This window comes from Prosopis cineraria, unplaced genomic scaffold (genome assembly GCF_029017545.1).
Source record: "Prosopis cineraria cultivar Desert tree isolate PC_DT_omini unplaced genomic scaffold, ASM2901754v1 PC6, whole genome shotgun sequence".
Lineage (NCBI taxonomy): Eukaryota > Viridiplantae > Streptophyta > Magnoliopsida > Fabales > Fabaceae > Prosopis > Prosopis cineraria.
In genome coordinates, this window is record NW_026555337.1 from 25,219,074 (window position 1) to 25,237,313 (window position 18,240).

Genomic DNA, 18,240 nt, shown 5'->3' on the forward strand with positions numbered 1-18,240 from the left:
TTTAATCCAATATATTATAGCTCCATATCATACAAAAGAAATCAAACTATAGAATGCTCAAATGAGTGCTCAAAAATAGACATTATATTAATAAAAAAAGAGAAAATCTATAATTTTAAACATGAAAATAATGAGATGTTGACAGTCAAATTGATAGTTTGAGTTGTATGAGATCCTTTTTTGTCCCCTTACATGAATACACAAGTTTATAATCATACCTATTTAGTACACAATTATATACTTTAATATAGCTTATAGAACAGGGAAAAGCTCATAGAAGTCATTGGAAGATTTTCCTTCATGGTGATGTAAAAATTTTAATAACTATTTCACAATCAGAATCATTATTCGATTGTTATTTCTTATGATTTTCTTCATAAAATTGGATTTGGAAACAAACAAAAGAATGCTTAAGACATGTCCTATAACAAGAATATGCAAATTTCTTAATTAAGCAAAAGGATTTCCAAATAGAAAATAAATTTATATCATTGTAAACTAGAAGAAATGCTAATAACACATTATGCAAGACATAATACTTGTTAAGAAGTTGTAAGCCAAAGATAACAACTCAAGTGAGGATAAGTTAGAAATAGTTGGAGGTATTCTTCCTAAAAGCTTGTTTACTACAGTCCATAAAATCTTCAAACATTGAAGTTTTCCAATCTCAAATGGAATGAATCCTTCAATAATGTTATTATTCCAGTTCAAAGTCTCTAACTTTGATAATTTCGATATGCTTTTAGGAATTACACCTCCAAAACTATTATTATGGAGATGGAAGTGTTGAAGCATAAAAGTGTTGAAATAGGTCTCTATAGTTCACATTTTTAGAAAAGACTCCCTGAAGTTGAGTGTACCTATATATGTATTTTCAGCATTTTTTTTTTGAGAATGATAGTTAAGTCCTTAAAGAACAAATTAATGATAGTTAGATTTCCGATAAAACTTTTGAAAAATAAATGTAAATATCCATTCAAATCATTGCAAATTCAATGTTCCAACTATAAATAAGACATTTAATTTCTGACTATAACTCTCAGTTTGCATCAAGAATTTCTATTTGATAGTTAGATTTCCAATAAAATTAATGATAGTTAGATTTCTGATAAAACTTTTGAAAAATAAATGTAAATATCCATTCAAATCTTTGCAAATTCAATGTTCCAACTATAAATAAGACATTTAATTTCTGAATATAACTCTCAGTTTGCATCAAGAACAAATTAATAATAGTTAGATTTCCGATAAAACTTTTGAAAAATAAATGTAAATATCCATTCAAACCATTGCAAATTCAATGTTCCAACTATAAATAAGACATTTAATTTCTGAATATAACTCTCAGTTTGCATCAAGAATTTCTATTTGCAATTGTTTGAATCAATATTTACAACTAATTTTTCAAAAAAATTTGTGAGGAGTCAATTGTCATTAATTTAATCTATTGGGACTTTATTGTCGTTCTCTCATGTTTTTGTTTCCAACACATAAATTAATCATTAATTAAGAAATTATTTCTAAATTATATGTGAAGATTTGTAAATAATAATATTTAAATTAATGCAGATATTAAAATGACATGGAAAAGGACAAAAGGATACTTTGACAAAGGAAGGTGTTTTTTGGTATAGAACAGTGAAAATAACATGTTTGATGGATGCTGAGTGAATTGCAGTAATATATATATATATATATATGACGCTCAAGCTCAAAGGTCAGCTTAAGGAACTTTTTTTATGTAAGTTTTTAAGTATAACTCTCAAATTTGATAGTATAAGGATTAATGAGGAATCACACAAAAGGACGACAAATTTCCCACCCTTGTGAGGGTAAGTTGCCGATGAGACTCACGTTAGCAAGATTCAATACACTTACACTCTCACTGTTATCATCACAAGAAAACCCAATCCAATTACAAATGGAGAAAGAGTTGGACCAATTAGCTAAGTGATTGAATGGGTCTCTTACAGAAAATTTGAAAGCAAGAAGTGCCAATTATTAATCATTTTTTATGAAATTGGTGCAACATAAAGTTAGGCAGACGGTGAGACAACTAAGCAGTGAGAACATGGAGAAGGAAAAATGAAACCAAATTTGACTATTGTCTTTTGAAATAAATTAATCCTTCAATGTCAACTAGAATAGACTCATTTAACATTATAAATATGTTGTAGCTCACCTAAAGGCACAAAAATAACACAAAATTGATTGAACGTCGCACATTATGATTAGTTGAAATGATACCTTCAAAGTTATTGTGATCAAGCTCTAGGAGTTGAAGTTTTGTCAAGTTTCCAATGCTCCTTGGTATAAGGCCAGACAACATATTAAAACTCAGGTATATAATTTTCAAATTTGTAAGAGCACTGATTGTCTTGGGAATATCTCCTACAATATGGTAATAAGAACCACATTTTTGTTAGAGTCCATGTATAATAAATAGATCATAATAAAAGAAACATAAGCAACAAAGAAGATAAAGCTTTTGAACCCAATGGGAAAAAAAAGGAAAAAGGAAATTCATGTATCTTGATATATATCCATTAATTTGAACTCTGTTTAGTGTGGCCAATCAAATGCCCATATGTGAAGGGTTTTGTCCAAGTCTTTGCAGCATGCATGGTAGGGCCAATTTTATTAACAAAGTAAGATATTTTTCACCATATTATGATTAAATAAGGCTATTAGAAACACTTACAGCACCCAAATGAAGAGAAATAGTGAGACAACATTGTTTCATTATTTGAATAGTGATTTGCATATATTTAAACAACTATAGCCCCATACAACTATATTTTAAGAGCATAGGGACCTTAATATATATATATATATATATTGGTTCCATGCCACACACACACACACAATTAGACTATAGAAAACTCAAATTAGAGAACAGGAACAGTCATTTTATCATGATAAAAAACAAGAGAAAATCAAATGTTATTATAACATGTGAAATAATTAGATATTGAGAGTAAACTGGTAGTTTGAGTTGTTTCAGACTTCTTTTTTTTTTTTTTTACATGAATAGGCAAGTTTATATCATACCAATTTAATACTCAATTATAAAACAGAAATGTAGTTTATAGCACTGGGAAAAGTCATAGAAATCAACTTAAGATTTTCCCTTCATCATGATGATCTAAACTTTTTAATAACGTTTTTACAATGAAAATCATTATCCAATGGTTATTTCTTATAATTTACTTCATGAAATTGGATTTGGAAACAAACAAAAGACTATCAAGCATATGTAAATTTCTGACACAAGCTTTTAATGTTAGAAAAATATATTTATATTATACAATTATAATTTATAACGTAACAACCGAAGGAATTCTATAAAACATATAATGCAAACAAAAAAATTGTCTAGCTGGCTAAAAGAGGATTTCAAAAAACATTTGATCAATTTATCTTTCTCAAATAACATTTTATTATCACCAATAAATCATTAAAAATAACAGCAAAAAAATTATCAAACGTATTAATTTGATTTGGGGAAGTTAATTAATTAATTTGAATATATAGGGAAGTATATTTATGCAAAGCTGATTTCATGAAATGCACAAAATGTGCTAACTTTGATAATTTGAATACTTGTATAGTTAGGAGGGGTATGTAAAATGATAATTAACAGAAGTTTGAAGATGAATTTATTTTGACCAACGTAAGTGAAAAATCAACGTCAAAGAAGATAAACAGAGCTTGATAATAAGGCTTATTACCTTAAGACACACAGAAATCTACATTAAAATTAAGCAAAAGGATTTACAAACAGAAAATAAATTTGTATCATTGTAAAATAGAAGAAATGCTAATAACACATTATGCACATTATGCAAGACATACCTGTTAAGGAGTTGAAAGACAAAGACAGCAACTCAAGTGAGGATAAGTTAGAAATAGTTGGAGTTATTCTTCCTGAAAGCTTGTTTCCTGCAATCCGTAAAATCTTCAAATTTTGAAGTTTTCCAATCTCAAATGGAATAACTCCTTCAATAAAGTTATAATTCCAATCCAAAGTCTCTAACTTTGACAAGTTTGTTATGCTTCTAGGAATAACACCTCCAAAACTATTATTACCGAGATGGAAGTGTTGAAGGGTAAACAAGATTCCAATCCAAATTGGAATTTCTCCATTGAATTCATTGTAGCTCAAGTTGAGAATTTGCAGCTTGTGTAACTGGACCAACTCTTTTGGCAACTCACCATAAAGGTTGTTACTATGAAGGTCAAGTTCAACTAGGAAAGACAAATTCCAAATTTTTGAGGGCAAAGTTCCCTTGAGACCCATCTCACCAAGATTCAAGGCTATTACTCTCTCATGATGAGCATCACACATAACCCCAACCCAATTGCAAATGGAAGAAGAGTTGGACCAATTAGCCAAGTGATTGTAAGGGTCCTTGACAGAAAACTTCAAAGCAAGTAGTGCCAATTCATCATTCGTAGTAAGATTGGTGTGGAATAAAGTGAAACAAACCTTGAGATAAAGTAGGGAGAACATGAGGAAGGGGAAATGAAAACAAAGATTTGCCATGTTGGATAGGTTCAAGGCTTCTTAGATTGATGAAGTGGTTGGGATGAGAAGGTTGTACTATATATATGCACTTAGAAATTCATAAGCACACCTTTTAAAGAGGATTGATGGTTATATAAGCACTTAAAACTATGGAGCTGAAATTTCTCAACTCAGGTGATATTGTCTACCTTCGTATTAACCAGCAGCCAGCACTAGTCATAATCTTGGGATGATGGGGCCTGCAGGGAAATTTGGAAATGAGACCGTATTGGCTCAATTTGTTGGAAATAAGGACCATTTGATACTGGAAATAAAAATTGAATTTGATAGGGAGATATCAATGGAAGAGAGGTTTTTATTTTATTTTAGGGAAAATTAATCTTCTAATCCTTCAACTTTTAACTCACTTGTAACTCAGTACCTCAACTATGACTCGCTGCAACTCAATCCCTCAACTATAACTCACTACAACTTAGTCCCTCAACTTTTGATTTACCTATAACTCGATCCTTTTTTTTTTTTTTTTTAAAAAATTTCTTTTCAAATAAGAGGGATAAAAAAATGCTCATATATTATTTTAAAATACCTCCTCTTGCTCATTGATGTAAGATATAAACTAATATGAAAAAAAAATTAACAAAAGTTAAGGGACTAATTTGCAAGTAATTCAAAAGTTGAGGGACTCAGTCATAGGCAAGTCATAGTTGAGGGACTGAGTTACAAGTGACTTAAAAGTTGGAGGACTAAAAGATTAATTTTTCCTTTAGTTTACACAACACACACACACACACACTAATATTACAATAAAAAGTCTACGCCCCAAAAAATTACCAAGCTTAAAAAGATTTTCAAAAAATTGATTTAACTATCAACCTTATATAAAACAATATTTAAGTATCCCAAAAAATAATTCAAAAAATAACAGTTAGATTTATTAGACACAGTAAAAAAATTAAATAATCCCCATACAAATTATAGCCTTGTGCAAGCTTGACAATATATGTTCCATACGGTCCTTATTATAAGATGTTTTAAACCACTTGATTGGAACCAAAGAATAATAATTAACTCATTAAATAACTCTTAAAATGAAAAAAAAATCAAAATTACTCCTATTGAAAATAGGAAGAGAGAAATATACAATATACGATGAACCATAAAATTAAATTTATAACATGGGTAAAATTGAAAAATAATAATAAACAACACTCCATTATCCTTATATTAAGGACCAAATAATTCTTTTTTAAAGGTGCCCTATAATAGGAACATGAGGGAGTATTAATTATATTGGCGTATTTATTAACTTGTTGGGGTACAATCATAACTCATAAGCATTGGTGGTTAAAAATTGCTTCCAAAAGCCAACATGTTAAACAAATAGAAATATCAAAGGAATTAAGTAAACATCTTTACTATCATATGAGACGTGATACGACAAATTAATCATCCTAGGATAGCTTAGATGGTAAGAATAGAATAAAGTGTTCACACTGCTAAATAAATGCACACATGCATTATAATTTGAAATAATAATAATAATAATAATTAATGATTATTATTATTATTATTATTATTTCAGCTATGGTTACTTTTTAAATAACACTTACTTTACTCAATTTATAAAATCATATTTTAAATATTTGAACTCGACAAAAAATAATATACCAACTATTCAATTTCTAACATGAAATCTATTGCTTTAGATGACCAAAACCAGATTCTTCATTATTGTGTCATTTTTTTCTAAGATATGAGTACCTACTTGAGTTGGCTTGACCAAAGAAAAATGTGGACACCGACTTAAAAGATGGACTATCATGATTAATAGCTTTTTTTTTTCCTTGTAATGGGAAGACTTCTACTATTATGTAATTTTTTCTACGCGACCTTAATGTTTAGAATGGAATGACTTAAATATATATAAATTCTTTTTATTCCTCCACTATTATTGTGCCATTTTCTCTACGCATATGAATTGACTAGACTTTGAAATTATGCATCCGCATAGAAAAATAAGACAAACATTATGGTCTTTTTTTTTTAATAAAATTTGTATTTCTTTATGCGAACTTATCTAAAAAGAAAAAACATTATGGTCTTTTTTTAAAAATTTGTAGGACATTTGGAGGAGGGATTTCATGGTCTTTTTTATAAAATGTCATGATCACTCACGACTTATAGCATTTAAAAACCTTAATGTTTTTTTTACTATATAGACTCAAAATAAATGCATATTTAGATTATTAACGAAAGAAAGCAATTGTAGTAAAAGAATTGATGAATGACCAAAGACGGACAACAGGGAAAGGGCTTTGATGGTTTGTAGTTATAATATAAAATTTTGAAAAATAACATGGTGGCTCTCATTTTTTTTTTTGCCAAAGAAATAACCATTCACATTGATGGACCATAAACACAAGTCCCAACAGAGTCAGCCCGAAACAAACAACAGAAGAACATAAAAAAAAAATCAAAATTAGCCAACACCATGAACATCAATTCTATTAGCCTCTAATAAGCGATCGAGTTAAGATGATCCAATTAATAAGGAGTTGTTCCATTTTCCATAAGAATATAAGTTCAAATACGCTGTCAACATGAGGATTTTTCTTGCAAAGTGTAACTTGTTGAAAAATAATTTGCAACCTACCTTTCAAATTAATTTTAAAGCCAAAGGTATTTAGATAATCTTACTTTTAAATTCTAATCACTTGAAGGACCTTTGGTAGTCTATTTCTTGAAGATGGAATTGCTCAAGGTATCTTTTTACCATATTATGTTCCATGCCTTTCCATCATAGCCACAAGAAAGGGATATATATATATATATATAATAGGAGAGTTACAAATTGAATTGTCAAAACTGCTATGAATTTTCTTAGGTATTTATAATAATAAGAAGTTAAATATAATTTTCTTTTCTTTTACTTTAAATATTGGTTTTTATATGTTTTTATGTTTTTCTGGTCTATTTTTTATTTTATCGCACAAACAAAATTATTTCTTTCCCATTGTTTTCCATACATAAAGTGATTTTACAACTTACAAATCTCACCTTATTATTTTGATCAAATAATCCAACTTATGAAACACATACCATTTCATTTGTTATTATGAGAGAGCCTTTGATTCAACAAACCAATAAATGGGCTTAGCTATGGTGTTGCTAGGGAAAGTGATTGGAATTAGGTTAATTAACATTACATGAATGTAATGATGAAGAGTAGAAGAAATTCTTTACCCGCATTTACAATGTTGGAGAAGATATTTTTGCACTTATCAACTTGTTGGAGAAGATACCAAGACCACATATTATTGCCCCACTTCCTCTATGCCAAGGACATATGAGTTTACTTGACTTGGAAATACAGCATTCTTTGATTATAAAATCAAATGTATTCTAAGAATTGTTAGAGACTAACGTGTGCCATCATAGTTAAATTATTCTAACAAAAAAGAATCCATAAGTTTTTTTGAGCTTATTCAAGCTAGCATGTACATAGAGTTTGATCCAAATTACTAGCTCTAACCTTCCCCAGTCCATTAATATAACTTGATGATCACTAATTTGGGCCAAGCTTGAACTAGAATAGACTTAACTTGAATACTTGAATTCTTTTTTTTCTTGTTATTAATAAAATAAAATTGAAATTAGATAAAATTTGAAAATCTTAATTCTTTAAGATAAAAATTGAAATTGAATAAAAAATAAAAAAAAATAATATTTAACAATTTAGGTATTTAGGCCAACTTGAATAAGCCAAAAGCTTGAGGTGTTAGGGTTGCGCTTGGTTATATAGCCTCTTTCATAAAGTTAATGAGTACCCATGTATCATTATTGACTTGAGGATACAAGAAGCTCTCAAAGAAAAAGTTTCTGCATATTTTTACACCTTATGTTGGCCTTTGTTTTTTAACAGTCAGTGTCAGTGGATGTCAGGAAAATTTAATAGAATAGAGATTGTTGCACTCGTTAAAACAAGTTTATGGGTAATCATGTATATACTTTTATTCACTTAAGGATATTGAGTGCTCTTAGAGAAAAAGTTGCTGGGTATTTTTGTCCTTTAAACCAAGAGTCTACATCATTGTGTATTTTTTTTCTAGAACATGAGTATATTGATTGTCTTGACTAGGAAAATTAAGTATAAAATATGAATTGTCACCATTCATGACTTCCTTTTCTCTTTAGCCATATTAGTGAGTTGTGTAAAATGACAAGCCCAATTCATATAACTCCTCATCATCAATGGAATGAAAAAACCAAATATGCATAAATTATTTTTATTCCATTTGCATAAAACTGTGCCATTTTCTTTATGCAATGAATATATGAATTGATATGAATACACTGACAAAAAGATAACCACCATTTATAATTTTTTTAATAGTAATATTTAACAATTACTTAGTATTTGGGAGGATGCATGTTTTCGAAATAGAAATTAAATCTTCATAATTAAAACAAAATAGATAAGAAGTTAGTCATCGATATATTTTAAAGATAAATTGAAATAACATAATAAATAAGACTTAACAACTTATAATATAGTATGTGGATCTCAACTTTGATGGAATTTAGAAGGGTTAAAGTGAAAATTTACCCATAAGGATTTTTGTAAGGTGATAATGTCATCCTTAACTCAAGTATGATGCAATTTTGTCCATGAATCATAAAAAATGGTGTAAAACTCCCCAATTCATAATGGAAGCCAAATGTTCATTAAGTGTCATTGACTTCAAATCTAAGGTTCTAGGTTCGATCTCTTTGGAAGCAAGAGTGGGACTATTTTTTTCTTTTCTTTCTCACTTTTCAGTCTTTATGTGAAATTACCTTGTCCTTAACTTGGTCAGATTTTTCTCTCCCTTCTTTGTAACATCTTGAATTTCAATCCAGGAAAACTAGTTTCCAATTAGGGGTAAATTAGTAATTAGTGAAATGATTATGGTTTTGAGTGTTGGACTAATATATGATGTTGGTTGATTGGTGTGGTTAAGTGAGATTAACCTCACTATGCCATGCGCCATGGTGGATGTTGCGTGCGCTGCGGCACATTGCACAGATCTTTACTTAAAGGCTAAGCTTTAGATCATGAAAACAGAACAGGAAGTGAGGAAAAACATATCAAGAGAGGAGTAGAAGCTTGGCTCTATTAGGGCATCGATTATTCAACAATAGGGAGTTTGCTTCGGCTAGCAACTTGTCGAGTAAGTATCATACAGCCCTACACGACATTTCCACCCTATTCTCTTTGAATTTGATCAATAGAGAAATTGAATTAGGAAGTTTTAAGGAATTGAAATCTAAGAGAAAAGATTTAAAAAGGGTTTTGACTATAAAACTAAGGTTTTATAACTAATCTATAGTTAAATGGTTGAACCGTAAGGATTTAGGCTGAAATTAGCCTAAAAAGGGTTAGGTTAAATGAGAAAATTAGTGAATAAAGGAATTTAGGAGGGTGTATTAGTCATTTGAATAGCCTGTAGGGCCAATGATTATAGATATATAATAGACTTTATAAATTCAAAAGGTGTTAATTGGACTATTTTATGTATCGAGGGATTCGGTTTAACTAAATCAATTCCTATAATGAGTATTGAGAATTGACTAAGGGACATTATATTGTGTAGATTGAGCATTTAAGAAGTTGCTCATGAGAATCTACACTTTAAGAGTCTACTGTGACTAGTAACCCTTGATAATAAGGGTAAAAGGTAACTGGAGTAATCCTTTTACTTGTTCATTTGTAAAATTATTCATAAGTATTTTGTATAATTATATGCATTATGATTTATGAACTAATAGAGTAGCAATATTGTGAAAGGAAAATGTATGCGGGTGAGTTAGTTATGTATGGAATGTATGAGAAGTGACATATGCATAAGCATGTGCCTTGCATTTGTGAGTATACCCTAGACTAGGGTAGGGGGTCGTGGCCTTACTCAGTACAAGGCTAGGAAGTCCTGAAGGTCTTGAGCATAGAGCTTGACTTTGCCAGGAAGGAACTACGAGAATGATCTACGAGTGTACCCTAAACTAGGGTATGGGGTCATGGTCATACTCTGTGTAAGGCTAGAAAGTCCTGATAGTCTAAGCATTGAGAATGCTCTGCTAAGGGGACTGAAGAGACAACCCATACTAATGATTCCTAGGCTGAGGCAGTGGTTTGGTGGGCCCTATTTAGTGTAAGGTTGGAAGTCTTAGTTTAGGCATAGAGATTGCTCTACTAGGAGGAACTGGGAGTGCATGATCATGGCATGGATTGTGAATGATGATTTGTGATTGCATGCATATTATATTCTACTGTTTTATTAAAGAATACTGCTTTATCTCTTATTTATGATTTTACTTATTTCTAATTGGTATTTAGGTTATATCCAAGTTATTAGGATGCATGTCTCACTCTATTACCTCTATACACTGGTGAAGAAAGTATGAGAAGGCCAAGAAAGGAAGCAAGAAAAGAGTAGCTTTGCTTGGTAGTGGTATAACTACCATTGTAAATATTCAATGTATAATATGTTATTAGAGTTTGAGTTGCCAACTAGAATACATAAGTATATGTGAAATGGTTATGTGAATATGGTTTGTGGTTGAAAACTCACTTGTATATATGATGCTACATCTCACCAAGGGTACTATAGTAGTGGGTACATGGGTAGGGCTAGATGCTAGTCAAGTAAGTGTTTGTTATTGTGAAACTTGTTCTACTCGTATTGAATATGATTTGATTGAGGAAATTATATGCATATGTATGCACTTGACCAAATGGTGAGGTTTAGCCCCATTTGTATAATTTAGGTATATTTGTGATTCTCGATCATATGGTGAGGCTTAGCCCTATATGTAAGAGTCAAATGATTGAAAGTAGAACAAGTTTGTGTGTATATGTGATTGTATGTGTTGTACTTCATATAAGCTCATAAGTGTGTAATGTGGTGTTGAGAGGTCAAATTGAGTATTTGATATGATATATGTGATTTGATATGTTAATCAAGTGTATATAGTCCTTTTGGACTTGGTTCAAAGCCTAAAATGGTCTAATGGGATAAGAAATGAGAATTGAACACTTAGGGTGCAAGTTTTGAAAGAAAGAGTAGCTTTTTTTGCTCGGGCATCCGATTTTGGATCATACCATTAGATCAAGTCCAAGCTCATCTCATTAGATAGAATATACTATAAGCTTCATGTGGGTACTTAAATAACTCCAATCGAACATCGGATGTAGAAATGGCTCACGGCAAAAGTTCACCTTGTGAACTATCTTATGAAAGCAGAATTTGCTATCATATATGCCGTGGTGCATGGCATAGAGAAGAACAAAGCTCGTGGCTCTATACCACATGCCACGGTGCATGGTGGTATAAGCCATGGCATATGTCACGTTTTTCAAAAAAGTAATTGTATCTTTTTGAGTTATTGAATTGTGTGTATGCTTCTATTAGCTCTCTTATTTAAACATGCTCTTGAGAAAGTCAGAATCCTGTATTTTAAAAATGAGTTAAGGGCTTTTACTCTAATATTGTATTGTGATTGCATTATTACGTGTATGAATGAGAATGGTAAAATCTAGATTAAGTAGGGAACTTTAAAGTTTGGTATCAGTTTTCTTTAGTTTTGATCTACTTGTGCATTGCATCACATTAGTTGGCAACTTTTATACATTCAGGCCTCTAACCTCTAACTTTACTCCTTAGGAGGGGAGAAAGGTACATAAAGCTACAGTTGTACTACAGTAGCTATAAGTAGTTGTGGCAGATATCCACAGTGTACACGAGGTCAGAATGCTCAAGATGAGCAGAATCTGGAGGTGCCATCGAAACAACCTTAGGAGAATGACCTAATAATGGCACGAATGCTGGAAGTAATGCTAGATATATAGTGAAGGCTAGTTGGCCGTGATGCCTTGAACCATCATAGGGATCACAAGGAGTTGAAGCTAGAGCAAGAGGCAAGGCTTGAGGCTAAAGCAAGAGTAGAGCATGAGCAGCAACCTAAGGTATAGTTGAGTAGGCCAGCGACTTCTCATGCTTCAAGAAGTAGTCCAGTGATTAGTAGGGAAAATCAAGAAATTCCCATAGACCGAGTCTGAAGGACTTTCTCATGGTTGAATCTGCTAACCTTTAATGGTAGTATGAGTAGGGAGATGCAGAGAATTAGATTGAGAGAATGGAAATAATTTTTGAGGTCATTCTATGTTCCTTTAAGTAAAAAGTGGTATTGGCCACTATGTAGTTAATAATAGATGCTAAACATTGGTGGCATTCTATGAGACCCTCTAATGGTAGTTGGCTCAACTGGGAGTAATTCAAAGAAAGATTCTTTGACTACTATTTCCCTACAGCATTTCGAGAAGAAAAGGATGCTGAATTCTATACGTTTCAACAAGGAGACATAGATGAGGAAGCTTTTATGAAGAAGATTAACTAGCTTTCCAAGTTTGTGACTTACTTGCACGAGCGAGATGATAGCAAATGGAAGGTAAAGAGGTTAATTGAGAAGATGTGCCCTAAGTATAGAAGGCAGATAGTCTTACTAGGAAAGGCTACTTATGAGGAGATGTGTAATTGACTCCGTATAGCTACAAGATGGGGTCAAGAGGTAGATTCTAAGAAGAAAAGAGATAGCTATAAGTGATTTTCAACTCCTATGGGTTCTACTAGAGGGATATCAAAGAGAAGTAGTTATAGTGCCAATGGTTTTGGATCCTTAGGTAGGAAGGTTTTTAGTAGAGGATCATAGTTGTAAGGAGGAATTGGCCAGAGTAGGAGGATTAGTGGGGGTAAGAGATTCTAGAGCTTCATAGTAGTTAAGTTAGACTTCTATTACCCCTATATCTCATGTGAGCAAGTTCATCTTTGTGTGTGATTTATGGTGTAATCATTTAAGAAGATGTTAGGCTTGCTATATTTGTGGTGATATAAGCCATTTTATGAAGGACTACCTTCAGAATTGAGAGGGATCTTTTAAGCAATGATCGACAATGCCAGGTTGAGTATACACAGTTTATCAGGAAAAGGCTCAAACAACATTGAATCTGATCACAGGTATAATCTCTATCCACGAGCAAAGAGCTGAGGCTTTATCTGACTCTGGAACCACTCATTCTTTTATATCGCATGACTATGTGAAGAAGTTAGAATCGCCTGTGCATGAATTGCCTTATATAGTTAAGGTGTCTACACCTTTTGGGTTACTGGATAAGACCAGTAAGGTATGTGAAAGGGTGAGTTGTGCTTTGAGGGCATGATTATCTCTATAGAGTAGAGTTTAATGTGTGTAGTGATTACAAGAGTTTGAAATATCTTGTGGATCAGAAAGAGCTTAATATGAGACAAAGGTTATAGATGGAATTTTTGAAAGATTACAATTTTGAGTTTAAATACTATCCAGGGAAAGCCAACATCATAGCAGACGTTTTAAGTCAGAAATCATTACATATGGCAGGGTTAATGGTTCAAGAACACCAGTTGTTGTTGTCTTTACTAGAGGTGCAGCTTGAGGCGTCAGATTACACTCTAAATACAGTTTACTCAATAACTATTTCCAATGAATTTTGGAAAGAAGTATGAGAAGCTTAGTTAAAAGACATTGTAATATCCTAGGCATTTTATGTATAATTATAAAATTTTGTTTTAAATGTATTTTAGTAATTTTGGAGCAAATATAGCAAGAAATAAAAGCTGGCTTGGTGGAAATAATGTAGTCATGTAAGTAGGAGGTCCAAAGTTCGAACCTTAAGGAGCTCAATATTAGAGATTTTACTTTTACTTCAGCTCTTTCTAAAATTATCATTTTACCCTTCTTTAAATCTGAATATATGTCTTCCTCCCCTTCTTCGATTATTCCAGACCGGTCCAGAGGAGAGAGATTTCAGATTTTTCTTTTCCTTCTTTCATGATTCATCTGCGCCTCTCCCCTCTTTTTTTCTGTTTTCAACCACCGACAGTGAGTTCGTCCGCCGCTGCTTCATTCGCCGCTGCTGACAGGGACCGAAACTCGTTGATTTGCCACTGTATGTCTGTGAAGATCTCTTCATTTAATTCTTGAGCTCACCGTGAACCACCATCTGGAGGTGCTGGTTGTGCGTCTGTTCTCTTGTGTGTGCGATCTTGATCTCTGTTTTAGCTACCATCTGCGACCTCTTCTCTTCCTTCTTTATTCTTTGCTGTTGCCGATCAGAGAGTTGAGATGTCGCCCGCTCGCTGTTGCTGGTCTGCCATCCTCACAGCTCGTGTCTGCTTTGCTTCTTGATCCTGAATATCGTTATTCCTTCGTTCTTTCTGTTCGTGAATGGTAAGCAAGGAAAAGAGTTGATTTAAAGTGGTAAGAAAATTGATTTATGGATTGGAGGCTGAGTTGATGATGTCTGTTTTCTCCCCTGTTCAGCCAAAGTCTCGTTGCCTCCTCTGCTCCTAACTTCACTGATTATAGGTAGGAGATTAGGGTCTCTTTTTCATGCTTATTTTCACGGTTTTATGGTTGAATTTAGTGGTGCTTGAGACTGTGAGCTTTCTTGGTGCTGCTGTGCGTGATTGGTGGAGAGGGGAATTAAATCAAGTTGAAATTTTTAGCATTAAGAAGAAGCTAGTGCTGTGGGTTTAAGTTTTAATTGAGTTAATATGATTCTCGGCTAGAATACTGAATTTTAAAAATTTTAGGAAAGGGGGAATCAAAGAGGGAGAGATTAATATTAGCTTAAGGATTGGTACCCTAAGGTATTCAATAAATTACTTGTCGAAGAGTTTTGCTTGACCTGGAGATAAGAGGCAGTGCTAACTCAAATTTTAATTAGATGGGTTTTAACTTAAGCATTTCAAAGAGTTTGAATCTTAAGTTATTGTGTGGTTAGTTAAATTTTTAGAAGTTTTAGGTTGTGTAATTTATAAATTTATAATTATAGTGGTGTTTTATCATTTAATCTTAAGAATACATTTAAGATGTTTGAGAAATGGTTGAATGAAACATGATAAATTTAATTGTGAGTATTTGAAAATTTTGCACACAAGGTATAAGAAATTCATATTTCATTTAAATAGTGGTTTTGATTAGAGGGATATGAGATAGGTTAATGAAAGTAATGATGTTTGGGAAATCATTAAGATATGAAATTTTTTGAATTTTAGAATTTTAAGTACTTCCAACTGGTAAGGAATGTGTTGGTAGTGAAATAAAGTTTATATAATTATATGAAGTAAATTGAAGTTCATTTACACATATTTTTATAGGAGGTGTGGAAGAAAAAGATTTTGAGAGGAACTAAAAGGGGGAATTTCGCATTTTGAAATTTTCAGGTAAGTGGATAACGTCCCAAATAATTTATTAGCAAAGTTTTTTTTATCAAAGATATTGATTTCAACAATTCACAATTTTATTTATTTATGTATGTGTGTATATGTATATATTTCATAAGTATTGATTATTTTTGTTGATTGAATAACTCTATTTTTCGAAGTCCTGTTATTTGCTTACAACATTGATCAATTATTTTTTTTACAAGTTCTAGTAATCCTTTATTCGACAAGGATAATCATGAAAATTCGTGAAAGAGTTTGAAAGTTTTTTTTCATTGAAAAGAATGGGTGTTTACATAATGCATGCGAGTCTGATATAGAGGAGAGAAAATTTTAATTCTATAATGATTATTTTCTCGCATGTTTGAAAATTGATTTTCAAAGGGACTTTAGACAGAACACTGGTTGCTAGCGGCAGTTCTGTTAGCCCTTGGCGCGCCATGGTCAAATACTAGCTAGTTTGGGTTTCGTGAGCTTTGTTCTCACGTATGTTATTTGTGGGTCTTGTACCTGCGTCTGTTTCGTGGCTTTGTCCACGTCTGGTTAGTTACCTTCGTGGACTATGTGTCCACGTCTGTTTCGTGGCTTCGGCTACGTCTGGTTATTTACCCTTGTGGACTTTGTGTCCATGTTTATTTTCGTAGCATAAGCCGCGTTTGGTGATTTATTCTCGTGGACTGTGTATCCACATTTGTTACTTGTTCTGATAAGTCCCTATACTTATGAGTTTTTAAATTTTTATGGATATATTTTCATTGGTTTTGATTAATGACATGTTTACAATTAGTTATTGCAATTATTTGCTTTATTAAAGTTAAATGATAATGACATTTGATAAGATACTTTAATGAATTATGATTTTATTTAAAGTTACATAGGATTCTTTTATTCCAAATTTATTTAAATCTTCATAGAGATTATTATGTTTTAATTTTCCTTTTATTCATGTTTAATTAGTTATTATTGGGACGTTATTCACTGGAAAATAATTGTTGGTCTCAGATAGTGTAGCTGACGCTGAATCATCTACTGAATATTGAGGAGTTTGTGATTGATTAGAAGCGGAGGAGCTAAGGGTTAAACTTTCTCTTGACGTAAAGTTTTAATTATGAAATTTTATTTTGTAAACTTATTGTTAGGTGCTCCACATAGTCTGTGGTCAGGTTGTTTATGTGGTTATATATTTTGTCTATTGGCTGGAAGGAGTTTTACTCCTGATTGGCTTGATATTTTTGGTTGAAATATTGTCTTGTAAAATTTTTGGGAGATCTTATTTACAGAGGAGATTCTGCTAAAATTTCTACAAAAATATTGAGACTTTTATTACTACCAAAAATGCTTATGTATGTTCTAATTCAAACTAAAACATAATTATCTTTTAGTTATGAAAAGGTTACCCAATCTGAGGCTTAAGGGATGTGTGATGGATCACATCCTTTGCCGGTCACCCTCTATTTTTAGGGTGTGACAGACATGTTCTCGTCAAGTGTTCGAGAGGATATAGAAGAAGGTCACACTACCTTGTTCTGGTTTAGTGATAACGGATTCATATTGTATAAGGACATAATTTGTATACTTGCAAATGAGGGAATCAGAAAGAGGCTTTTGGAAGAAGTCTACCGAAGCAAATATGCCATGTATCCTAGTGTGACTAAGATGTACCATGACATGAAGAAGCATTGGTGGTGGTAAAGTATAAAGAGGGATGTTACTGAATTTGTAAGCCAATGTCTCACATATCAAAAAGTGAATATTGACCATCAGAGATTGGCTGGGACACTCCAACCTCTAGAGATTTCCTAGTAGAAGAGGGATAGCATCTTAATGGACTTAATGTCTGGTCTACCAAGAACTCAGTCTAGATATGATTCTGTATGGGTTGTTGTGGATTGGCTAACAAAGTCAGCACACTTCTTGATAGTTAAGACCACCTATGATATAGAGAAGTACGCAGAGGTATATGTTAAAAAGGTGGTAAGACTGCATAGTGTAACCAAGGACATAATCTCTTATTGAGATCCCTAGTTTACTTCAAGGTTCTGGGGAGCACTAAAAAGGGCAATAGGTATTGAGTTGAGATTTAGTACTTCTTATCACCCACAGACTGATGGATAGTTTGAACACACGATACAAACTATGGAGGACATTCTTTGATCATGTGCCATCAAATAGAAAGGCAGCTGGGATAGTCACTTGCCTTTGGTTGAGTTTGCTTACAATAACAACTTCTATTCGAGTATTCAAATGGCACCATATGAGGCATTGTATGGATGGAAGTGTAGATCACCCTTATGTTGGGTTGAATTGAGTAAGAGAAGTGTAATTAGTTTAGATGTTGTGGATCATACCATAGAGAAAATTTGATTATAAGGTAGAAGCTTCTTACTACCTAGAGCCATCAAAAGAGTTATGTTG

General features: G+C 32.2%; 1 protein-coding gene across 1 annotated transcript in view; it reads right to left on the bottom strand.

The window, feature by feature from the left end:
- The window catches only part of LOC129314030 (LRR receptor-like serine/threonine-protein kinase EFR), a 37,333-nt gene extending 32,787 nt beyond the window's left edge, over nt 1-4,546 (bottom strand). Inside the window, exon 1 of the mRNA XM_054957410.1 lies at nt 3,856-4,546. Coding sequence (XP_054813385.1) covers nt 3,856-4,546 — 691 coding nt within the window. The remainder of the gene's footprint in view (nt 1-3,855) is intronic.
- Nucleotides 4,547-18,240: the final 13,694 nt, after the last annotated feature.